This window comes from Rhinocladiella mackenziei (genome assembly GCF_000835555.1).
Source record: "Rhinocladiella mackenziei CBS 650.93 unplaced genomic scaffold supercont1.4, whole genome shotgun sequence".
Classification (NCBI taxonomy): Eukaryota; Fungi; Ascomycota; class Eurotiomycetes; order Chaetothyriales; family Herpotrichiellaceae; genus Rhinocladiella; species Rhinocladiella mackenziei.
The window spans coordinates 2,006,815-2,031,383 of NW_013550601.1; the positions used below are offsets into that span (position 1 = coordinate 2,006,815).

Below are 24,569 nucleotides of genomic sequence, written 5' to 3' on the forward strand. Positions count from 1 at the left end.
CTTCAACGGGACCGACCCTAAAAAGTATCGCTGTTTTAACGAAGGAATTTCCCTCCCACATCGACCCTGAGCTGTTTTATGAACTCTTCTTTCATCGAAAAGACAAAGGCCCATCTATTTGATATATATATGTATATATTTTTTTCTCTTTATCAAAGAGGAGTGTCTATCTTTATGCGCAATTTTCCTTCGGTGAAGGGATGGAATCACTTGCGGCTCCCATTCAATTGCACAAAAGCACAAGGCTTCCAATGTATATCGAATAGCTCGCTCCTTTCATTCCCAGCTACCACTAACGCGCCGACCAAGTTGCAGGGACGTGCTTTCGAAAACTGTCCACAACGACTCTGTACATTCAATTCTGTCGATCTTTATCGGATGGGTCTCCCATCTAATTCCATCATGTTGTAGCTGTGACGTTGACCATCCATCTCATACCGCTCATTTGCAGGGGCCTCCATGACGGATGATCTATGGGCCAATGATTCGCCTGAGCGTTTCTCGAGAGCTTCCGGATGTCTGTTGTACGGTGTGTATGATGCAACCCTAGACTTCTGAGCCTTTCGCCTTCTGACAAAAAACCACATAGCTCCAGCAGCAACAAATAAGGCGGCAAGACCACAAGCGACCCCAATCCCAGCAGCAGCCCCGGAGCTAAGCCCATCACTGCTCTCTGACTTGGGTGAGCTGGAATCAGCTGACGTCTCTGCCGACGATGATGGAGTGGCCGTTGTGCTCGTTGAAGCATCGACCGTCGACGTGCTGAAAAGATCTCGCGAAACAAGAACCGTCTCGCCTTTGGTAGCATCTGGTTGGGTGTCACATGCTGACCGCATCGTACTCAGAACTGATTTCCACGTCAAGACTGCTCGAATAGAAGCTAGAAAAGGAACTCACAATTTCCCAAAATCACTGAGCCAGATTCTGACTGAAAACATGATGCACACTGCTGTGCGTGAGTGGTGAAGGCACTGTCGTTGACGGTGCAGTAGTCGTATTGTTCCAAGTCAGGTGTGGTGATCCAGGAGACCTGGAGTACGGGGTATATCGGCTCACATTCGGAAGAACACTCGTCAAAATTTGGTAAGGTTTCACTACCCCCTTGTGTGAGACACCATTGGGCGGTATACTTCATATTGTCTATTACTGATGAGCGTGGCAGTTGACGCAGGCAGAGGTTTACTGACAGAGAAAGAAAAATATATCGTTGTTTTGGGGCGCCTGCTCATCGGAAGTATAGTCGGTGCTGTTTTGTTGGCAATCGAGACAGTTGCGCATTCGAGGCCCAATGGAACCGCTGAAATAGTCATCGTCATTGCATGACAAGTCTGTGTATGTTGTCTTTGCAGATCTGGTGAGCAAATTGCAACTGGATTCTCCATCTCAAACTTTGTTGTACTCACTGGATCAGTCGAGTTGCATATGCTAGAACCAGCACACGGCGAACTACTGGTTGTGTTGAGGGCGCTGACCCAGGATGTCCAGCTGAAAAAGAGAAGGAAGGAAATCATGATGAAAAAAGCTCTAAGTTTTCAGTCAAGCAAAGGGGTGCTCGGACAGGAGCGATGCAACGGTGGCACAAGAGATCATGATATAAGAAGCACCATGCTCAGGCCCACCCCTGGAGCACTCTCCTACGGGTCTCCACCGGGCTATTTAATTGCCAAGCTGAAACGATATGAGATTGGGACGAGGCTTCTGCGCCCTATTCTAAAAACTTCGGCAGACAGTGCACTGCCAGCCCTACCACGACAACACAGCCTGCAAATCTGGCGCAATAGATGATTGATCCACGAGCCGCTCCGAAGGTTGATCTCAGATATGTACTTTTTGATTTGACTCGATTTGCTCCATTAACTGGTCCTGTGGCCCATGTGGGCACACCTGAACACGGAACATACGGAGTCTGAGTTAACTACCTGGCTTCGTCGGTCAAAGCTCGACAAACATACACCGAACCCCGTATGATCACAGGAGCCCCCCCCCCCCCCTTCAAAAAAGAGGGACCAGCCCATCGAAGTCCCAACTCAAGGCATGAAACAAATGACGAGAAGAGAGGAATGAATTGACTAATTGAACTTTCCCTTCTAGTAGCACCATTTCCATAGAAGTCCTCTGGCCGTGATCGCCTCAATATTGGGGTATCGCTAAGCACTAGCTTTCGCACTTATCGCATATTAGCGCGATCCACAAAGTGGATAAGCGAGCCTTGTTGCCTGGGATGCACCAATGAAACACACGGCAACCGGCAAAGAGTGGAAAGTGTGAGACTTGGTTAATCATGCACTGTGTCCATTTGCAACCTCAGCCACAGGAAGGCAAGTGCTCTATGAGCCTATAGTTCCAGGATTTTTATAGGACTTTTTGAAAGTCGTCGATGCCTTTTGTTAAGCGATAGGTCAGTGTATGCCCTGAGTGGGTGCAGGCTACGATCCTCGGCCTGGATTTTCGAGCCCTTACCTCATGGCGAAGTGTACCACACTTCTGACGAGGATCAGCTGTTTTCTTTCAATATGAAGGCTGGGGATGTTCTCTCTGCATGTGTGCCAATTCTACAGGACCATTTCTGTGGCACAATTGTTGCACGTCCATCCAGCCATCAAACATACGTTCCTAGATGTCTCTGCTCAGGTGTAAAGAGTCGAAAATCATAGTTCGCCAGATTCAGATCCATTTTAAATCAGCAAATCCTATTACTGAACTCTGACAATGACTCACCATAATCGTGAAATGCCAGAGTTGTCCAATTCTCAACACGATTAGCTAATATCTTATCTTCCATTTGACTCTTTGTAGATGTGGCCTCAGAAGAGTCGGGCTTCATGCATTCATGTAGCCGCAGTCATGAAACCATGTCAATTTAGGGCAGCCAAGAGGCGCTCGAAAAGATACATCCCTCAAGAACACTCTGATGGGCGACGTGGTCTTGCTTGCTCGCAACCTGGCAGCCAATTGCGATTCATTCGTGGTACTGTATCAAAGACCAATCAACTGCCGGTCCTAGCCACCGAACCGAAAATTGGATCTATTCCGACCTTCTTTTCAATTCGTCCCTTGCAGCTGAATACATCGAGAGCGTTCCATACTGTGTGATGCTACTTCACAACACCAAAGGTCAAACTCGATTCTATGATTCGAAAAAGTCAGTGGGCGGGCTCTTCACTGCGACATCTCCCGTGCTATTGACAGTAGAATATCAAATTCGAACGATACCTCAAACTCGCATCACGGTGCACGATCTCTCAGGGGAGCATGTGAGTCATCTCGTTGCTCCTGAAAACCTATGGAATGGACACCGAAACAGGCTGCGGCAAATATTCTAAGAATTTCACGCGGCTTCTGGACGAGTGTGCGCGGTTACTCGCCTTTGAGCAACGTCCTGGCAGCACTCGAAGCCCGATCACTTACCATGTCACTCTCGGTCTCATTGCGACCAGTTCCAGAACGGCAAATTTGCGCCCACACGTACTCGATACGGCTCACCGGAGAAAACGATCCAGGAATAGCGGTATACCCAGACAAATCGCACAAGCTATCATGGATATCGAAGAAACAGGCTTTTGTTCCGAGATGTCAACCATTGATTGAGGCGCTTTACCTGATATGTCTAGGGGATAACGAGTGCGCCTCGACAGCGTTGCATTCGGCCAACTGAACCAAAGAATATTCGTCCAATATTGACAAAGGCAGTTCAATGAAAGTGAGACAACAATGATACCAGAATATGCCAACTCACCCAGAGACTTGCAACTATGAATATCGCAGAAGTGCCTGCGTTGCTCCGGATACGGGGGTATCCACCCCTTCGCGCCGGCTTTTCCGTGCCAATGCCACCCGCGACCTATGAACGGGAAGAAAGAGCTCTGGAACAGAAACGCCGGCCTGGAGCTGCGATAATGCAATATTAAAGGTAATTTCGGTGGGCTTCGTAAGGCGGATATAGCGGCATTGGTTTCGGCCGTGGGGAACTAATCCACATCATTCATTAAGTGTCAGGCCCCCATAGGTGAAACACTGAACGTGCCCGGATGTCAGATTTGAGTTTCCGCTCCCCTCTCTGGATGCCTGGATGAGCAGGGCCGAGGGCCGATCAATACCTAACTAGTACCTACAACGGCGGGACTTGCTGCCAAAGTGTGGAGGTATGCCATCACTACATAATAGTGAGCGACTTGACCTCTGCGCATAGTGATTAATGGTCAATAGTGGTAAGGGACGGTGAACTCGTTCAAAAGCATCGCATGACGTTTTCCTCCAAGTATCAGATCCTTCCACACAAGAATATATATCCTATCCTACCCGCTTGCTGAAGAGCACTATCACAGAAAGAACCTCCCTGCGCGAAAGAAGGTTCGCGGCCGTAACAAAATAATCATATCGTATAAAGCAAAATGGAAAATTCCTCCCTCCATTTCTTCGAGCGAGACTGGTACTGATAGTCATACATACGTTCGTAAGTCTTCCCCCTTCTCCATTTTTCTTTCCTTGTTGTCGTTTTCATTCGTATTATGTTATATTAACATTAGAGGTTGTCGTCGAAAGCCATCGCCAATATGCGAAATAGCCAAATCAACCGCCCCCTTCTGCGTGGCTGTCGGATACTCGGACCTTTGCAGCATCTTGAGCGGGATGACCAGCTGCATCGCGGCGACGACGTTGATTTCTTGGAATCCTCGCCCAGGGTTTTGCGCGGATATGGACGAATGGAAATGTCCTGTGGGGGTGACATCGCCTAGAGCGTATGCCGTCAGGCCGATGAGTTCGGACGCCGTCAGTTGGATGATGGTTCGGAACTTGGAGATTTTCAGATTGATCGCGGAGTGGGACGGTGGAGTTCGTCGGGAGGTATGGGTGGTGAGGGTCGTTGTTGTCGTGGGATCTTCGAGAAGATCTAGTCTCAAGAGCTCAATGAGTCCCTCGTACAGCTTGATGCGCGCCGTGAGGAAGCGGATCCAGTACAAATATACCCAGAAGCTATAAAAGTGGTAGAGCGCGTGGGATGGGTAGAGAGCCCACATGGTTCCCGTCGTTTCGGAGCGGACTTTCATCATGTCCCAGCCCGGTTCGTCTTTGCTCCAGCCGGTCATACCTTCATCGAGAGCCTCGCCATATTGGAGGAAGACATCTGTGGTATCCTTAACTCTGGCGATCTCGTCGGGTTCTTGCCCTAGAAAATGCTTGACCTTTTCCAAAAGGCGAGCGACGCGGTGGAAATATGCAGTGGCTTTGTTGGCCGTTTCAGATGGGACGAATTCGTGCTCTTCCTGATAGACATCAATTTCGAGATTGTCGAAATCCTTTGATGTGACGGAATCGAGAATGAAAAGTCGCATTTGCTAGTTGAGATCAGCTGGATGACAGCATAGACATATTGCCTAGCTGGTACTCACAATGGCCGCCTTTAGGATGCGAAAGACTTTTTCTCCGCGCGCCGTGGTGAACTGCGACATCCCACGCAAACGTAAGAGATTCATGGCACCCTTGACATGGGAGATATGTGACTGCCATTCTTCCTCCGGCGTTTTGGACTCGGCGGTTGATCGTCCGTGGGTTAGGACGACGCTGATGTGCTGAAAACATTTAGCTCGATTTCTGCCCAATGATCATCATGGCGAACCTCGTAGAGTCCAAGAAGCCAGACAGCCATCACAGTCTCATCTTGTATGCTAGCAGCAGTATCGTGAATGGTTTTGTTGGTTAGGCTGAGAGCATAACCATACTCTCGACCAGTCTGCAGTCTTACGTCTTTGCCACTGTATCTATCGGCCAATGTCATGCGAGACACCGCCATTGCTGCTTTGTGAATGCATGAATGAGGATCGGCTTTTTGGAGCATCTCCGGTAGGAAATCAAGGACCGGAAACGAATAGAGTCGCCCGGCCTGAAAACAGAACAAATTGAGGAAAAAGCATAACGATTGATGCTGGATATCATAACGCAAAGGAGGCGAGATAGCGCGGTGAGCGGGCGCGAGATTCTGTAATGCAGAAGTGCTGGCGGCATTTTCGGTCTTGATTTTGTTTGATATGGGGTCGCCGGTGCCGTCAAAATCATTTGGACGTGGCCGTTGACCAGTACTGCCGGGCTGGGATGAAGGCAAGGTCGGACCGAGAGATTGAGGCTTTGTGTTCGAGCCTTCAGCCGGAACATCTGGGTTCGTCCGAATTTGCAATTGGACCTGGAATGGATATCCAGGACAAGGCTTGCGTACTTGGGCGCATCTCTTACACCCCGGTCTTCCCTCGTCACACTAGCGGAACGGGTTAACGTAGGCAGGCATTTGAAAATGCCAAATACTCGCCTTGATCTTTCGTTTGCGACATAAGCCACAGCCGGTGCTTGACCTGCCAATGTTGCCCATAACATTCAACAAAGCATGAGTGACGATGGATGGGGGGAAGACCAAGTAGATGATAGGGAAATGCAGCCGAGGCACGGAATTATTGAAAAGGAGGTTTCACGGATGATCCGCTCCAGAATATTGCAGCATATGTCAAGGACTCAAGAGAATGCTGGTCTGGATATCCACATGACAGTCGATCTTCTCAGGAGTCATAGTTGTGAGACGCCCTTCTGAAATTACTCGGTGGCCCCCAACACTCGCGTTAAAAAGCTGCGATGTAACCAAATGATTCGATATGGGCTCGGGAACAGTCTCTCAGCATTTCTTTTTATGAGTCGGCGGTCCGCGCAACATTAGGCGGAAGAACATGAGTACGAGAGAAGAGCTCGCCGCACAAGGTTGGGATGGGCTGAGACGAAGAAAGAGCTCAGACATAAGTAACTTTGCAGTCCAAAGATTTAAGCAAGGGAGCATGGGGGCCTGGCCAGACCACAGCAGGCAGAAAAGAGGGGGATATTTCCTTTACCTCCCAGGAACCAAACCACATCAGGCCATCGCAGGGCCTGTTGTCCCGCAATCTTGGCGAATCCTGATTGGGGGTTCTCGCCAGCTCCTTTAAAAGTGAAGGTGGATGGGGAGGCTGCTCATGGAGCCCTGACCACAGTCTTCCCCCATCGGTCTTGCAGAAGGATCAACTACGAAGAATTGGGGTGGATAGTGGTGTGGGTGCTGGGATGGCCCAATTTGTTGCCTTGTCAAGCGGCGTAATACCGGAAGGACTCATACCCGAGCCAAATAGAGTCGACTTGGTATCATGTATGACAAAGCTTGTCGAGCGAACCGAATGGGCAGCAAGAAGAGCCCTAGGCCCTGTCGCCAGAATTAAAAAAAAAAGAGGGTAAAGTCCCGTACTGGAGAGATGTTGCTGCAGGGGAGCATTCACGGCGTCGCCATATCTCTTGTCTCAAGGAGGATTTCTTCAGCTATGGGCAGCGGGGAGCCCTCAATTGTACATCCAGCCGGGGTGGTTGTAATCAGGCACGTGATATCACGTGCCGAAAACCCTAGGGATAGATGGGCATTCTCCACTGCTACGCAGCGGCTAACCGGCAGCCCCTCGGGTCTCCCTGCTTGGCTCTCAAACCAGCGCCCGTTGGGGAGCCCAAGCTCCTGCTGCTGCCTCGGAGACCGTTAGAATTAGAGTTGATTCGTCGACTTGGCAGTTATTTCCGTTTTGGGAGGCTACCATTGCTCTCGCCAGACTTGCCTGTTTGGCTCTCCATCTTTCTCTGTGCCCTCACCAGCACAGCACAGCCAAAACGCGATTGAGCCCAGCCTTTGGATGCAAACCTTCCATTCTCACAGATTGGTCGGCATTGAGCTGAACAGTAGGTCATGCTCGATATCTGCTAGGCGGCGTAGCAAGCGGAAAGAGGCATGGCCTCCAGATTGGTGTTGGTCATTGGCGACCTTTTCATTCCGGACCGAGCACCGGTAAGCAAACCACCCCTCCAGACGACCTTGCTCACGGCATTCTAACTTAGAGGTACAGGAGATCCCGGCCAAGGTACGTGCTAAACAAGGCTTGTATTGCTCATTGTGTACCACCCTGACGTCTCGCCACTCAGTTCCGAAAGCTCCTCGCACCAGGAAAAATCGGCCAAGTTGTGTGCCTGGGCAATATTACAGATAAAGAGACCTATGATTTCCTCCGCCAGATTGCCCCAGATCTCCATATTGTGAAAGGAGACTTTGATACGGAAGCATCCAGTTTGGCGCTGTCCAAAGTGGTGCAACATGGAGGACTACGGATTGGCTTTACGCATGGACACACTATCATACCTCAAGGTGACGCAGACGCGTTGTTGATTGCTGCACGTCAGATGGATGTTGATATCTTGCTGTGGGGTGGGACCCATAAGTTTGAGGCATATGAGTTAGAAGGGAAATTCTTCATCAACCCAGGCAGCGTCACGGGCGCCTTTAGCACTAGCTGGCTAGCCATCGACGAGGAACCCACCCCCAGTTTCTGTTTGATGGACGTACGTCTCCCAAAAGAAAAATAAATTACCAGGTCATTGCATTACTGATACGTACCAGATCCAGGGAGATGTTCTCGTACTGTACGTTTACCAATTACGGACCGATGCAGATGGAAATGAAAACGTTGCTGTCGAGAAGGTATCTTTCAGGAAGCCGGCGCCGAAAGAAGAGTGAGAGCGGCACTATGAATTCATAACCTCATTTTTTGCATGACACTACCTGATTGCGGCATCATCGACCGTGAGGATCGGTGGCAACTTGTCGAAGCCGCCCGCCAGGACTACGAAACTCCGAGACTTCCCAGGCTTCTCTTGCTCAGGATCAAGTTTCGCTTCATATGGCAGCGCTGCTAAGAGTGTGCGCTTCATGTTCGAGAAGCTGGAAAGTGCATAGATGAAATTCCGTGAGGGATTCCTGATGTCGCGCCATAGCTACAAAGGGACGGTTACAGTCGATGGAATAATGTTTTCCGAAATTTCAGTACTTGGACTGTAACGCTTCTTCCATTAATCAGACAAATACGACCGGCAAGACTGGTGGTTTCGCCCACAAACACGTTGTCAAGTTCGCAACGAGATTGCAACTTCGACCGTCTTGACCCATCTGAGGCGTGCTTCAGGTAGATCATCCTCTTCGTACACAGGTCTCTTTCTCTTTTTCTTCCTCCTCGTTTTCTTTCTAGAAGCATCACCCATGTCGGTATCCAAGCTGGTCTTCCCCTGACCGGCTCCATATTCCTCGTGGATGGGTGTTTGGTCTTGCTCAGCTGAGCCTGTGATGTTGTCGCCCAGCATTGCCAGCGTCGTCTCACCACGTTGCATCTTCGATTCTTCTGGCGACCCACTCTCTTTCCGCTCATTGTCTTCCTCCACTTCCACAATATCATCCACGACACTGACACTTCCAGCCCTAACCTCAACTTTGCATAAAACTGCTTTCTCCTTGTTCCGAAACCATTCACCCACACGCAAAGCCTGCTCCATCGCCCTTCCACTGGCCTTGACCAAAACCTCTTCTGGGCTCTTTGCCAACTGCTCGTTTGCCTGTATGATCTTCTTAGTCCTGTCTTTTGAGCCCATCCTTACTCCAGCATCCAGCAGCGCCCTTTTTTCAACCTGCAGTAAAAACTTCTTGACGCGCTTGATTGCGGATATCAAAGGCGTGCGACGTGAAACATAAACGACTTTAGGGACCTTTGCGCCAGATCGCAAGTTGGCTACGGGAGTGTGGTTGAGGGGACGTCTCCGAATTGTAGCAGTCGGAGGGAGACGATAGAGGTTTTGGTTCTTCTTTTCATGCTTCAGGGCCGCCAGTTCGGCGGAGGCATTGAATGGTGTAGACATGGCATTGCGCACAGGATGAGGCCCACTGGTTGATAGGATGGGCCAGAACGAGGTTGACTTTTACACCAGACATCTCACGGTGCGATTCATTGACATTAGTAGACAGTCTTGGTTGACAACAGGCCGGCGTCAAAAGGTAGCCACGGGAAGTATGATCGATATCAAAGTCTCAAGCGGGTATATGAGCAGAAATGCTCCACCGTATACGCGCACCGTGCTATCATCAACTTCTTAATATCGTAGATCTTCAATCTCAAATTTGAAGGATTACGGTCCTTAAATACCTCGTGCTTTCAATTCTCCCGAGCATTGTAACCTCGACCGGCGTACTGACGCGTGCATATACGAGAATAACTGGAAAAATGACGTCTCTGGAACATGTTGGCAAACAGCATCACCATAACCAAGCGGCTAAAACCAAATTGGGGCCTTACATCATCATCCATCGTTCATCTATCGCTTGAACGCTACCTAGGTATGCACCGGCCGTGTCGTATCAATCGAGCATGTTCCCTTCCATTCAAGTGGAGTTATGCTGAATCACGCTGGCCGGTGCTGGTCTTGACAAATAGACACGACGCCATTCTCATCCACCGGCCTTAGATTGAGGCACTGGTCATGCTCCAGTGCAAGACTTTTACGATTACGTTTCCAGAATCGAGCTTAGTCCTTGCCCTTGAACTTCAGGCTTAATCACAATGGAACCGTGAGTGGGTGTCTTCTGATTCAATCGTTTGATGCGGCGTTGGATAAGAGACAGCAAATATTATTCTTTATGGGCACCTATCCGTCGTCATCCTCGTATAGAGTGGTCAACGTTGGCATCCGGCTTCGATATTGTGGTGGAGGCGCCGGCCAGTCAGAATTGTTCGATGCGATACTTGAATTCGTATCATCGCATAACTTGTCGGACTTGCGGAAATCCAAGCTATGAGTGGAATGTCGTCTTCCTCCACACGGGCAATGCATATCTCTCTCAAACAGCAACATCGTCCTTGGTGTTCCGTCACGCCTTTGGATGGGCAAAGCTTGCTTCCCATCTTCAATCAGACAGATAAAACGCCTGAGTTTCTAGCATCAGCACCGACAAATTCCATTCCCGGGCAAATGAGCTCACCATCCTTTGGATCCCTTTATTCGAGAGTTCTTCCGAAGCTGTGAATTGACAAATTTGCAAAGAGTCTCTCCACAGTTGGAAGGATCTGTTCTCATATAACACCTCAGGTCTTCTTCAGGATCGAAATCAACCTCATCCACATAGGTCAAAGCCCAGCCATTATTTCCTGACCGGCTATGAAAAACCCAATCGCAGAATACGATCTTTCGCTCTCGACAGAATTCAGAGCATTTCTGTCTATCGACTGTTGAAGAACGCCTCTTGATGAATCTGGACCACATTTTGATCTCTTAATGTCTGCGAGTTTAGGCAACGTGTATAAATCGGGGTTGGAGATGTGAATAGATGCGAAATGTGTACGTTTTGTTGGTGGAACTGTCCTGCTGCATCTCAGGATTCTTGATGTATGGAAGAGGCCAGTGCGTTAATCATTGGTGTCCGTGCATGACAATCATGATAATCTCCCAGCAACGGCAACGGAAAAGTCGAACGATACGCTCCCAGCTCATCTTACAGGCATCGAAGAAGGTGTCAAAACGCACACAAGGATACCTCATGATTGGCCAGCTTCACAGTTGGCAGAGGAAATGACGTCCCATAAGCCCGCACGTGCTCTCCAGAGCTCAGTACTCTGCCAGCTAGTTCTGGTTGAGGTGCGATTAGCTTGTGTCTATATTTCAGATCAGTGGCCAAAGAGGAGCCCGGAATGGAAAATGTTACAGTCCATTCGTCGACGCGTGAGTGACAGAATCAATAGTTTCACTGCGACGCCCATCGCATACAGAATCGTCTCGTGAGTTAGCAATAACGACACCTCGCTTCGAGAGGACAATCAATAACCCTTCTCCAGTGGCCTGATACTATTTGGGCCCTTCAAGGGACCGCGTGTCATGCTCGCAACTAGGAGGGATGGAGCACGACGTTGCCCGGAAGAGTCTTCAATTGAGCCGTCAAATGGAACTTTTGCAACCAACAGCCGCTCACGCGCCCTCCCGGGATGCCAACCTGTATGACAGACGTTTCCAGGTTGTTGATGAGAAAGACTTGTTCGGTCTGTCTGCTCCCAGTTAGTTACGTACGCCCGAGTCATGACCTGTCGCCTCCGAGATCCACCTCTGACACTCTTATCGAGACTGAGTCGAAGAAGTCACGAATTGGATCCCCTCGAACTCCATAACATTTTGTCACGCCACCTCCCGATGTCGAACTCGCCAAGTTAGGCTTTCACATGTGGAATCAAGTATTATCGCTCGGCTTCTCAAGGCCTCGCCGAGATTTGAGGCGTCGAATCTCTTCATGCCGCATCTGTCCGATATGACTTCTTCCCCACAACCCCGCAAAGCTCTGAACATATCAGATCTCGAGAAATGCGGAGTTTAGCCCGGTAGTGTTCCGAGCTTTTGCTTCGTCAGAGGCATATGCTGAACAAAGACAAGGCTATCATCCTCGGTTACCTGCATTCGGCTCGGTTGTGTTGCGCTGGCAATCCAATTACTAGGTTTCTTCAGAAGCAGCATCTACCGTTAACATCATCAACAAGTCATCGCCACTCTTCGCAGCTTGGCCGCGACTTTCCGCGTTACTTTGGCCAATTGATCGGCCTCGAAATGTCAAATGTCTAGACAGTTCTAGGACTAGGTTTGATGATATCCCTGGAGTGGAGTCAATGTGAACTGGATTAGCTTATCTATTAAGTCTTTGATCCTCACGGGATATTGTTGTGACAACTTCCCTCTTCGAAAGAAGGCTCGGCTCGTCGCCTTCTTTGAAAAGCTCGATGAAAACAATTCAGGCCCGCATTCTATTGTTGGTTCAATCCCATGATCTCTGTGTCGCTTGGATCGTTGCATCCATTATCGTCCTAATTCACGCTTAATAGAAGACTCCAAACGGCCAGCAGATCTTAAGGCTGCAGGAGCCCAAGTGCAAGTCTCATACGACAAGCAAGATGCTGACAGGATTCATGTGTGAATGATCGACTCAATCAGACACCTTCGGCACAGGGCAGACTCCAACTGCCCATTGTTGCGTTCTTTCCGCACGAAATTTAGGAAATTTCTCGCCATAGACTCACCATTCAGTCCAGGTAAGTAGTGGAGAAATATCCCTCAAGACTTTCTTTGGGCGCTGAAAATTATTTCCTCTCCGAGATTATGCATGTTCTATCGTCTCGAAGATTTCTTCGTTTGACCTCATATTCGGAACCATTCTTGCGAAGGTCGCCCTACCTGATGAAATGTGCAATTGGGAGCCGCAGAGTATGCCTCGTCAAAATAGCCTCAGGCAAATAAACAAATTCCTTGGCATGTCACAAGTCGCCTCGCAGTCTGCTACGACAATAGGAGAGACGTGGCTGAAAGGATGTATCTCGCAATGCCGCTCTGATTACTACCTGGCGACACCAACTCATATCATGTGCCTGGTGGCTTCTGGATTTGTTGCATTAAAGCATGCATCATGCAGGAGAAAAGAGGCGCGTAAATTGATGGCGCAGAATGACCCCTGAACGATCCCTGCAGAACGACGACCCAATGTTGCAAATCATCCGCCAACTAATACAACCTCTCTTTATCAGTCTGCTATGGAACTGATGTTTCTTGTTCAACATATTTTCACCGCTTCAGGGTCTGAAAAATCCCTCTCCTCCCACCGACCAGAGGGATTTGATATCTGAGCATAGCAACTTCTAACGAATTTCTTTCCTTGACGAGTAAAGAGCCCTGCCTCATGAATCCGGATCGCTCGGGACGAGGCAAACACGGCCCGACCCACTCGAGCTCAAAAGAACCATGGGGCATCCCCCCGGCAAGCTTGAAACCCCTTTTATCCGCGCGGCTGCGCTATCTGTGCGATAGTCCGGCACGAGTGAAATGAAATACGGCGTGTATCTCATGTTTCGACTCTGGAACTGTCCAGGTCCCCTGTCCTTTCGACGCCTGACTTCTAACGGTTCATGCTGGTGGTCCCCCAGCCTTCCATTTATTCATGGCGTCAAACAGGCAACCGGTCGATGGTCATGTCCGGCTTTGCAGCTTCAAGAGACTAGGTAAGCTGCGGACCCTTTACTCTGAAATAATAGGTGGCTGCCGATACTACTGCTGTGGCTGAACCCCGACAAGGCGTCGCACTGTCCTGAATATATTCACCTCTTCAGCAAATTCGCAATGACCGTTCTGTCCATGATTCGTTCTGAGCCTGCATTCTAGAGCCTTACTGAACTCTGCACCTGGTCAAAGCCGTTCAGCCTAAAAGTTGCAAGATACTTCTAGAACTGATTCCACTACTCTACTCCTATACGCCTCTATTGCAGGCCAGCAGCATGGACGGCGTGCCGACAAGCCCTGTTGTCCAAGAAGCCGTGCGCGATAACGTGGCCACGTTTCAAGCTCTGTCTCGCACAAGATTTGAGCAAGTCCAAAAAGTCATAAAATTCATCCAGACGGACCCGTGCAACAAAGATTTATCTGAAAAATTGGGGTATGTCTATGCGTTTGCTATACAAGAAGGAGAGGATTGTTACGTCAAAGTGGGGTACTCTACGGACGAAGGACAGCGAGCTTTAGCAGCTCGCAAATGTGTGCATGATTACAGCGAGCTCTACAACACGAACAAGTTCAAATGGTCATTCAAATGCGAACAAATCGTCCATCGCATCCATGCCGAGTCTTGTCACCCTAGACGAAACTGCGAATGCAGTGCAAATGTGGAAGCCCACTGGGAATGGTTCAAGCTAGACGTTTCATCGATCGTATCAACGATCAGCCTTGTCAGAAATTGGATGTCACGAGATCCGTACGAAGTCTATACGAAGATGATAACTAAAAACAATAGTCCGCAGAAGGAGGAGCGCTCAGCTCGACTTAAGGCTGAATGGGTGGCCGCATTGGACATCTTTCAAAAGAGCCAGAAGACTTCACAACCCATGGATTGGGCCGAATTCTTCGGCGCTGGCGTGCAGACACGATCGAACCCTAAGACACTACAGCAAAGCCCGGGCATTCTCAAGTCGTCTTGGTCGAGTCCTCCTCCTATTATCCAACTCACCATTAACAATACACCCCCAAAACATAGATATATTTCAAGAAGCGGAAATTCATTGGCAAGACGATTACTATTGAAATCATCTACGAGTTCACCTTCAACCCCCCAGCCATCCACTAAGTTCAAATCTGAGAGGCAACACTCCTCCACTCCTCGAATGAAGTCTGATGGACCAAAGACCGCGCCTCCAACAGCTCTGACAACACGCTCACAGCAGGAATCCAACAGTTCAACCCCATCGAGGACTCCCCGACACCTCGACACTGAATCTTCCCCGTTTTCATTAGACACGCCCACCAAGTCAACGAACCTCCGGAGATTTAGTGGTCTAAGGGGGAAAAATAAGAAAAGCCTCTATGATTTGGGGGCTAATCACCACACCAAGCCACTAGAAGACGACGTCGAGGCTGATACTCTTACTGATCCCGGAGAGACGTCTACGACTGACAGTGTCATATCCGATGAGGAGGATGCCTTACAGGGCAAACCAGAATCTGAATCTCAAGAAGAGGATCATTTCACAAATACTACGAGTACACGATCCTCGTGGACGACAGATGAAGACTCCGGACCCATCCAAGGCGAAGAGAACGGCATCGTATCCCCATCCAGTGTAGCAACACCAAGGGACGAACTCACAAGTGTTGTGAGCAGCCTAAGCATCAACGACGACATTCTTCCATCAGAAGCGGCATCAGAACCAAGACCGAGAAGATCACCCAGACTAGCTGCCTTTCGTGCGCGGAAGAGCATCGAAGAGATCACAGAATCCGAGCACTCTTCTGCTCTACCTCTACCAAACACCGTTCCTCGAACAAGTCGCAGGGGTCATAACCGTCGTGCAAGCGTTGAACCCTCGAAAGGAGACCCCGATGAACTCTGCGCCAGCAGATCACAGCACCCATCTTCGAGCCCCTTCACCGATCGGCCTCGAGGCAAAACAAATACAAAACCTGCTACAAGTCCAAACCTCAACTTCCTTCAACCGCCCTCGTCTCGGCATCAACGTCGGGCTTCAGCCCCCGTCAAGATCAATGTAACAGAACCGCCTGATGAAGCTGGTTCTAATCAGTCACCGTAGCATAGCATGCACGGAGAACTTTCAGTCGGAATAATATATTCATAAATATCATATTCCATTCTAACGTCATGATTCCAACAACGATAAGCAGACGTTATGTTTCATATCACATGCTGTCCCAAAGTAATCGTCACTCTCATCTTTCATCCTGAATCGTAAGCGCCGACCGTCTGCTCCTGAATGAACCACATCCCCTCCGAGGTCAGACCAACAGCCTTGTCGGTTGCACACTTCGGATCTTGGTTTATGAGATCAGCGAGGCACAGGAGGCTTGTGTGGCGTCTGGCTCAAATGTGACCTTGTGGTTGAAATATGTTGATTCTCCATGACCAGAAAGAAACCCAACGTTGTCAGTGAGATAACAACATCAACCAAAACACATTCTACATTGGGGGGAAAAAGATTATCAAGAGTCGCCTTCTGGCATTGGTCCATCTTTTCGGGCAACACAGTTCTCTCGCCGTGGTGACCTCTCGTGGGAAGTGTCCGGATGATCAAAGTCATTGACACCTCCGGCCATTTTCTGAGTCACCAACTCTCCTGAGGGCTGTTTCTCTGACCTTGTTGAGCGCGTATTATTCTGGATTTTCCTGCTCTGATTTCTGACGCCTTGGTGCCGCAAGGAGAAGAGACATAGCGAAGTCTGAAATCATTCGCTCACAGGAGCTGAAAACTGAGACCTCGTGGCTCAATCCACAGACACCTTCATCTCCCTCGCATCTTGTACCTAGAGTAGATTGTCGTTGTGGTTTCCTGATGACTGCTGCTGCTACCCTGCTCCCACCTCTCCACATCAAATCTTGAGCCCGTCAGGCTGGCCTCGCCTATGTGATCTGTGGTTATGATGGTCCCATGTTATTTCCGTGACGACACGAGAAAATATTCATCACCCACTTATCACCCATGGTTTCCATGTCAACAACCGCTCAATCTGTTGTCAATGACTGATTTTGATGGGTGACTGTCGCGAAGCAGATTCAGCTCGTCCGCCTCACAACATTGTGGACCAATATCATGCCGCTGGGAAAACCAGGACTAATGGGCGGACTGGGAAAGCACGGCACAACTACCTGGGAAGCCGTTCCATTTACTGGACTTGTCTTCGGTCGCCTTCAGGCTTACGCAAGTGCGCTCTGCCCTCGGTATTTTGAGACATTTCATCCGGCTAGACCAAAAGAGAGTTTGCGTTCATGCTATGCTCGCCATATCACCGTAATTTGCCAGAAACATCTAGACACACTGTCTAAAGATTGGAATGCTTCACAACTCTGGACTTCAATTTCTTGGCTCAGTTGGAAATAGATTTCGAACCATCCAGCGTTTCAGGTTGAGGATTTCGGAGGACCCAAGATAGGATTAACGCCAGGAAGAGATTCGACTCGATTATGGAGTTGATGGGTCAAGTGGCTGAGCCAGCTATGCCAAGTTCGTTGGGTAGATTCATGTTGTTGTTCTCAAAGCCCAAAAGGGGATGGAGGGGAATAGGGGCCAAACTGCTTCTACAAGGTCAGTATATAAAGACCTTGATCCCCAACTCGGCTCTCAAATCCTGTTCAGTATCGATGCAGCTCAATAATTAATTTTTTTCGAATGTCGGAAGTCCATGAGCAGAACCAAGGAGTAACCATGTTCCCTCAGTGAAGGGACTTGGTCGCCATTACTCCACCTGGAGCGTCAGGCACGGATTGAAACCATCAGGCTCATCGAGACGGACCTCGGATTCGATCTGGACAGAAAGCCGGGTGTTATCCATGCTGGTGTAGACGAAATCTCTGGCAGTGTCCAAGCAGGATTCTCAGTAATATCAGAGAAATCGCGGATCAATGCCTTCCCCAAGCAGGTCTTATGAAGCCAAAGGATCGATAATGCACGCCGAGCCGGACAAATTTGTCACAAGTTGCCGGTATCTTGGAGAAGAGATCGACTTTCTTGTCCGTGCGGAACGCAAGTTCACCATGAGTGGCTTTCGTGCTCGTTTGATATCACTGTCAACACGTCGATCATAGTGCATCTTTGGATGCTACAAAAACTATACGATAGATTCACAGAAGAGTTGAAGCCCCAATGGCGGGAGAGCTCCGAAATATTCTTCAGGAGTCTGGGTACTCAGGAGCCATCGTGCTGGGAGGGCTTTTCTCTTCGTAGTCTCTTCCTGCGACAACCTTTCCCATTGGCCCCGTGGACCTCAGGTGCGCTTGAACGTCCTGACGGTTCTTCATTGAATGTCAGCGCATTCTCAAAGCCGCCGATACACAGGAAGTCTCCTGCGGTCCGACGTCGCGACTCCTGTATCACCTGATCAAGGAAGACGACGAAAAACGACTCATTTCGAATCCGTCCGGGCTTCCTCACAAAGGTTGGCATTTTCGGTCGCGACCGCAGATATAACTATCAAGAAATTGGCTCAAAGCTCCGTTGATAATAAAATCATCCAAGAGGTGAGAGACCTTGGATGCAAGTCAAGCAGCACCGGTCATCATCAGCCGGAGAAATTGCCAAGCAAAGGGAGGCGTCCTCGATTGTGACAAAAGACAAGCGGAGCTATCCCTCTGGCCTTCGAGCTATTGGTGATCACGCTCCACGGTCGTCTGGTACTGTATGAAGCACGATTTCGGAACGATCTATGTTTGTTGAGACCTCCAGTAGCTCTGATCAGTCCACAAATACCGCTTCAGAGGATCTGATAGATGTCGCCGGTTTGGACCAACGGATCCAGGAGCTTTCTATCGAAGAGCAGGACGCAGCTCAGGAGGTCCAAAGAGAACTGGACCGGGCAACAGCCGGGAACTCAACGACCCATCAGGGCCAATGCCTCTAACACTGGCAGTTTCCAAGTGGGGTCAAAAAGGAAAACCCCCGGGGATATCGAGACGTAAACCAACGAAGACGGCAAACAACAGAGTTACACGACTTCACCAAGGGTAACTTTGTGAGCAGCCAAAACACTCGGAAAATCAGCGATCGTGGATACTGATGGTCAGACCAAAAGGCTGAGGCTTCCTGGTCGCACGGGAGGAGGTCAAGGAGAGGGTGCCTCCAGATGATAGAAGGCGTAGGCTTGTCCTTCCCAATCATGAAGCCGAATATGTCCCTGTTATGTTCGATGGCCGTCCTTCCATGAAGTCGACGTTAGGTAACGACCAATTTTCGGTGGATGAATTCCCTGCAGGCCAGTCTTCGGAATTTGTCGATGACAGATATAGCATATCAAATGAGGAGAGAGCTTCTGCTGGAAATGCCGATGGTGCAGCAGAAAAATCTGGTGGCATGTCGTTTCCAGGTGGAGAGTTGAAATATGTTTGCAGTAACGGAGCCTTGGACTGGTTGTCTGGTTGAAATTTGATGTCTTGTAGCCCTGGGTTCGTTGGGTTTAGGTTGAGTTCAGGCTTCGTGGCTGCTGCATTCCACTCATCTAGCAGTGCCTTAATTTCGGCAACGTTCTGATATATGTCCGCATCTTCAAGTTCCTCGGGGACATCATCTGATGGTCTCTGTTTTGGAGCCCTCTTGAGATCTTCAACCCTGATTCCAACTTCTTGAAATATCTTAGCGATTGCTGTGGGATCGTTTGAGACTCCGGTCTGAAATATTTTACTCAACGCCCGAAGTAAGGAATCCCTCTGTGACTCCACAAGCTGTACGTATGCCGCATTGGGTGGTTTAGGCTCCCTCTTTGATTCTCGATTGAATGTGCAAATAACACCATCGCGTTTGCACTTTTCACATATTTTCCCACCCGAGCAACGAGCTTTCTTTAGTCGACAGCGGTCACAGGCTTTTAGTGTCCGCTTGGGATAGTATCCTGCGGATTCCTCTTCTTCCGGTGATAAATGCTGTCTCTTTTGAGAGTGCGGTGATTGGGATGAGTCTTCTGGGTGAGGAGTGGGAACCGAATTTTGGGGTTTTGGTTCTGGAACAATGAAAAACATTGCGGAGAATATCACAGGGCGCGGTATCAACGGATCAAAGTCAATCGAGAGCTGGTGATATCGGAAGGCGGGAGAGGCGTGCAGGAGATACACGATAGTAAGGCCTGACACTAAGACAAGAGTTTCATTCAGAGTGGACATTCGGGATTATAGTTGTCCACTGATCAGGCTAAAGAAGACGTTGGGATGTTATGCGAAATGATAGAAGTGGGCTGAGTCTATTTTGGCCCTTCGGAGAAACTTTAAACCGTTCCGTGAGCTTACATAACACATTTTCCCGTTGACGAGCCCTGGGGCATCTTTGTTTCAACTAATTTTTTGGTCGCTTATTGTACATGATGAGATTCCCGCAATTTGCCTCCTTCAGCATCAATCCTCTCGGAGACCAGCACTCTGAAGAATCGTTTCCGTGCAAAGAAGCAGCGTCGCACGTCGTCGCAAATGCGGATGACCCAACCGGCCACTGAGCGAAATACCTCACAAATTCCTCTCCGTGATTTCCGTACGATATTCCGAACGGTGTTGTCCACGGTATCTGCCAATCCTACGACGGCGCACATGACCGTGACCGGTGCCAGTAGATGAGGAATCGTATATCACCAGGAAAAGGACGTATCGCCGATAAGTGCATGAAATGTGGTTCACTCGACGCTCCATTGAATTTTCATCTCTTGATCGCATTATCGAAGCAATCATAACGTCACAATGCCACTCGTTGCTTGGGAAAACAGGGCCGCGGCCAAAAGACATAGTGTCCTCAAGGCCATTCCTTCAGCATGGCATATATCAGCCGATCAAACTCGTTCGGATAAAGACTATCCAAATGTCCTTGACATTCTTCAAATTTATTTATCAGATGATGAGTTGACCATTACCGAAACCCCGCCAATGGACACGCTGGCTCATGTTCATGCTGGAATTTGGTCTTCAGAGGATGTCGTTCGAGCCTACTGTCATCGTGCTGCCATAGGTCACCAATTTGTCAACTGTCTGGCAGAAGTATTCTTTGACGAGGCCATCGAAACCGCACGACAGCTCGATCAATATCATCGCGAGACCGGAGGCTTGAAAGGCCCTCTCCATGGATTGCCAATCAGTTTCATGGATCGATTTCGTATCGCTGGGGTAGAAACAGCGGCAGGATTCATCTCATGGCTAGGCCCAAAAGATACCGAGGCGACTGAATCATTGATCGTTCGTCATATGCGGGCGCTAGGAGCAGTGCCCTTTTGTAAAACGAATATGCCTCAAAGTATGATGATTGCAGAAACTACCAACAACATCCATGGCAGTACGCGCAACCCTTTTTCGCGACTCCTTTCGAGTGGTGGAGCAGCAGGTGGTAAGTTTTGATGAAAATTGAAGCCGGCCCGAGTTTCTTGGTGCTTACCAATGTCATCAGGAGAGGGAGCCTTGCTGGCAATGAAAGGCTCTCCATTTGGCTGGGGAACGGAGTTCGCTGGCTCCACACGCATCCCTGCCGTCTTCCACAATCTCTACAGCCTTAAAGTTTCATGTGGCAGACTCCCGACGCACGGTGTTGCTGCCAGTGATACAAGCCTTCCTTCGCGCAACTCTACCATCGCTATGATAACCTGGGATTTTCATTTACTTCAACATATTGCCAAACTGTCCCTGGGAGCTTCCGCATTTGAAGAGGACCCTTTATGGATCAACATGCCATGGAGGGAATCCAAAGCCCGAGAATTGACCCTGAGACGTCCTGTCTTTGCCGTGCTGGAATCGGATGGCAATGTCCAACCTCAACCACCAATTCGACGAGCTTTGAGATCCGTAATCCAGTGCTTGAGACGTGCGGGATATCAAGTCATCGAATGGAACCCTCCATCCCATGCAACGGCAGTCGAAACATACTTCAAAATAATCGGAGCCGATGGAGCACAAGCGACTCGAGAGCACATCAAAGCAAGTGGAGAACCACCGGTCCCAATGTTGAAGGACTGGTATTATAAACCCCCAACAACGCCACTGCCAGTAACAGAATATTTGGCGCTCACCAGGTCACAAGAGCGTTATCAGACTGAATATCACAATTATTGGAAAGACACAGCCAAGAGTACAACTAATGGATTGCCCGTTGATGGGGTCATCCTCCCTGTTTGCGCGAATGTTGCCTGCTATGAAAACACATTGACCTACTTTGGTATATCACGCTCCAATTAACTGAGAATTAATAACCAAACTGACTCAAGGTTCCAGGATACAGTGCCATTGTGAATCTTCTCGACTTCACAGCCGTAACCTTCCCAGTTGGATACGCGAACAAAGACTTGGATCCCGAACCAAGTTCATTTGTTCCCTTGAGTAAAGAAGATGAATCCTTGAACGCCTGTTGTAAGTATTTTTTTTTTTTTTTTTCCCCCTTCCCCCACCCCTCCTTAACAATTTCAACGTCGACTCGAAACTAAAGATCGGATCAAAGACGATAGGGTGGCTTTCCATCAAGCCCCTATAGGTCTCCAATTGATGTGCCGGAGAACAGAAGAAGAAAAGGCACTCAAGCTAGTGGAATTAATCCTGCAAGTTCAAGTGCAGTCACCGGCCTTCTTGTGGTAACGTTGAATCTGAAAATTTCCTGGGCTGATTAAACGCGGAAATCTGACCCGACCATTTCACCGGACGCCACGAATCCACCCCCAAAAACCATGCTCTGTCAGGGCTGATCCTTGTTCGGGTAGTCGACTTTGTGCCATGCATTAGTCAAGACACCGCGAAAATTCCACTGGGCTTCATACGATTCTGGCTGGACATTATAGGAGTCATCAACGGCTTTGACCACAAAAGTTCGTCCCGCCATCCGTTTGGGCACCATCCACTCCCACCGTTTCCACGACCAAGTTTTATGTCCTTGAGCATTATCAGGAAGAATTGTAGCTTGGTGCCAACTCTTCCCCCCATCCGCACTGACGTCGACACGTACAACGCGTCTACCGCCGCCACTGTACGCGTACCCTTCAACCTTAATGATATCTTCCTGCATGCCATAGGTCGTCAACTCTTTCCGATCTGCACGACTGGCATTTGATATGCTTCTGATCGATGTGATGGCGCTCTGGACCGGAGTTTCTTGAATTGCTGGAGCCGAAGACCAATCAACATCATTTGCTGTCTGATTGGGGCCGAAACATTTATAGTCACGCTGCTGCCACTGGGACTGGCTTTCCTCTTCTGCTAGAATAATCTTCTCTAGCCACTTGACACTCCTGGCGGCCGTATAACCAGGTACCAGCACCCGCAAGGGAGCTCCGTGATCGCGAGGGAGAGGTTTTCCAGCCATTTTATACGCCAGCATAACATCTCCGTTGGGGTCTAGGGCCTTGTCGATAGGAATGGAAGTACCATATGCTTCTGCTCCAATGAAGTGGACATGTCTGGCATTTTCTGTATTTGGCTGGTTGATGGGGAACCCTGCATCTTCCAAAACATCCCTCAAACGAACACCAGTCCATTCCGCGTTGGATATGGCTCCCGCATCCCACGGAAGACCCGATGTCGGTCTTGCTCCTTCAGACATGTGTTTTCTACGATTGCCAGAGCATTGCAGCGTTACAGTCCTTTGGAAGGGCTCGAATTTGGACTCGATGTCGTGGCAAGAATACTCTTTTTCCGTCCCATCTGGTAATTCGACTGTCAGGATGTGGCTATTTGGATCCGAATCCGGAACCCAAAAATGATTGCGGACATAGAATGTCTCATTGGGAGTGATGAAAGATCCCAAGCAACTGGTTGGTGTCTCTGCATTGCACGGTTTTGCCGTGTGCTCCAGCAAACGGGAATCTCGAGTGGGATCCGACACGAAAGGATCCTCGATATCATTGGCCGCAACATGACCATCGACGAGGTCTCGGGGATCGATCTCACCGATGAAATACCCTTCCAGGATATCATAGACCTCTTGCTTTTTGTGGATGGAGAAAATATCCCAGTATTTGTCAATAGAACCTCCGACGGCACGCAAGATGACAGGTCCTCCAGGATGAGCAGCAATCCAATCGGTAATGTCAAAGACTCGGTTTCCTTTAATGACCCATTTCCGTTCGGCCGTTTTGCCGTGTTGTTTGACTTCTTTTAGGCGGATGAGTCGTTGTGTTTCTGTAGCGGGGGTTTCGGCATGGGCCACAGCAAGCGGAGAGATAGCGGAAGCGAAGATGATGGTGGTTGCAGCTATTGTACAGCCAGTGCAGACCCAACTTGATATAGGTTTTCCCCCGGCGGATGGCCGATTGGTGGAAGTGATTGACCTGGTTGGGACAAGGAGCCCTCCCCCGGCTCTATGCGAGGCATAACCCCTGTGAATCCGCGTCACTGCACCCAACAAAGAAAATGAACGAAAGCGATTCCAAACCGACATAATGCTCCCCTAGGTGAGAACCATCTGAAGGACGCGTAATGTGGGTGGCTCGTCGCGTCGAGAAGTTTAGCAAGGTTCGAAAGAGATGAATACGAGCACTTCCCACATGATATTGCTCATGGAGTTGTAGAATGGGAGGCCTGGAAGCAAATGAATGAACGGGTCAATGTTGTGGCGAGATGATGTTCGATGAGTTCAGGGACGGCGCGGTTGATACGCCACCCAACCGGAAGTGCGGAATGCGGGGTACCCCTTCAGCCTTGCAGCCTTGTCGGGGACTTGAACCCCGACTAGCTGATA

The 24,569-nt window shown here is 49.3% G+C and overlaps 8 protein-coding genes across 8 annotated transcripts; 3 read left to right on the forward strand and 5 right to left on the reverse strand.

The window, feature by feature from the left end:
• Window positions 1-371: 371 nt before the first annotated feature.
• Window positions 372-1,135, reverse strand: Z518_05873 (uncharacterized protein; the record flags this gene model as incomplete). The annotated part of the gene is made up of 2 exons (XM_013416683.1): window positions 372-847; window positions 898-1,135. The coding sequence occupies 2 exons, from the start codon at window positions 1,133-1,135 to the stop codon at window positions 372-374; spliced, it is 714 nt and encodes a 237-aa protein (XP_013272137.1).
• A 3,376-nt stretch (window positions 1,136-4,511) lies between these two features.
• On the reverse strand, window positions 4,512-6,366 carry Z518_05874 (uncharacterized protein; the record flags this gene model as incomplete). The annotated part of the gene is made up of 4 exons (XM_013416684.1): window positions 4,512-5,336; window positions 5,391-5,570; window positions 5,618-6,178; window positions 6,229-6,366. 4 exons carry the CDS (start codon window positions 6,364-6,366, stop codon window positions 4,512-4,514), a joined length of 1,704 nt encoding a protein of 567 aa, XP_013272138.1.
• Window positions 6,367-7,780: 1,414 nt separating this feature from the next.
• On the forward strand, window positions 7,781-8,560 carry Z518_05875 (uncharacterized protein; the record flags this gene model as incomplete). Its single annotated transcript, XM_013416685.1, has 4 exons — window positions 7,781-7,837; window positions 7,896-7,910; window positions 7,972-8,385; window positions 8,444-8,560. 4 exons carry the CDS (start codon window positions 7,781-7,783, stop codon window positions 8,558-8,560), a joined length of 603 nt encoding a protein of 200 aa, XP_013272139.1.
• Window positions 8,561-8,946: 386 nt separating this feature from the next.
• On the reverse strand, window positions 8,947-9,729 carry Z518_05876 (uncharacterized protein; the record flags this gene model as incomplete). Its single annotated transcript, XM_013416686.1, has 1 exon — window positions 8,947-9,729. One exon carries the CDS (start codon window positions 9,727-9,729, stop codon window positions 8,947-8,949), a length of 783 nt encoding a protein of 260 aa, XP_013272140.1.
• Window positions 9,730-14,165: 4,436 nt separating this feature from the next.
• On the forward strand, window positions 14,166-15,968 carry Z518_05877 (uncharacterized protein; the record flags this gene model as incomplete). The annotated part of the gene is made up of 1 exon (XM_013416687.1): window positions 14,166-15,968. One exon carries the CDS (start codon window positions 14,166-14,168, stop codon window positions 15,966-15,968), a length of 1,803 nt encoding a protein of 600 aa, XP_013272141.1.
• Window positions 15,969-19,039: 3,071 nt separating this feature from the next.
• Z518_05878 (uncharacterized protein) lies at window positions 19,040-19,897 on the reverse strand (the record flags this gene model as incomplete). Its single annotated transcript, XM_013416688.1, has 1 exon — window positions 19,040-19,897. The coding sequence occupies one exon, from the start codon at window positions 19,895-19,897 to the stop codon at window positions 19,040-19,042; it is 858 nt and encodes a 285-aa protein (XP_013272142.1).
• A 705-nt stretch (window positions 19,898-20,602) lies between these two features.
• Z518_05879 (uncharacterized protein) lies at window positions 20,603-22,474 on the forward strand (the record flags this gene model as incomplete). The annotated part of the gene is made up of 4 exons (XM_013416689.1): window positions 20,603-21,239; window positions 21,300-22,061; window positions 22,118-22,252; window positions 22,329-22,474. The coding sequence occupies 4 exons, from the start codon at window positions 20,603-20,605 to the stop codon at window positions 22,472-22,474; spliced, it is 1,680 nt and encodes a 559-aa protein (XP_013272143.1).
• Window positions 22,475-22,571: 97 nt separating this feature from the next.
• Z518_05880 (uncharacterized protein) lies at window positions 22,572-24,202 on the reverse strand (the record flags this gene model as incomplete). Its single annotated transcript, XM_013416690.1, has 2 exons — window positions 22,572-24,082; window positions 24,160-24,202. The coding sequence occupies 2 exons, from the start codon at window positions 24,200-24,202 to the stop codon at window positions 22,572-22,574; spliced, it is 1,554 nt and encodes a 517-aa protein (XP_013272144.1).
• Between the last annotated feature and the right edge of the window lie 367 nt (window positions 24,203-24,569).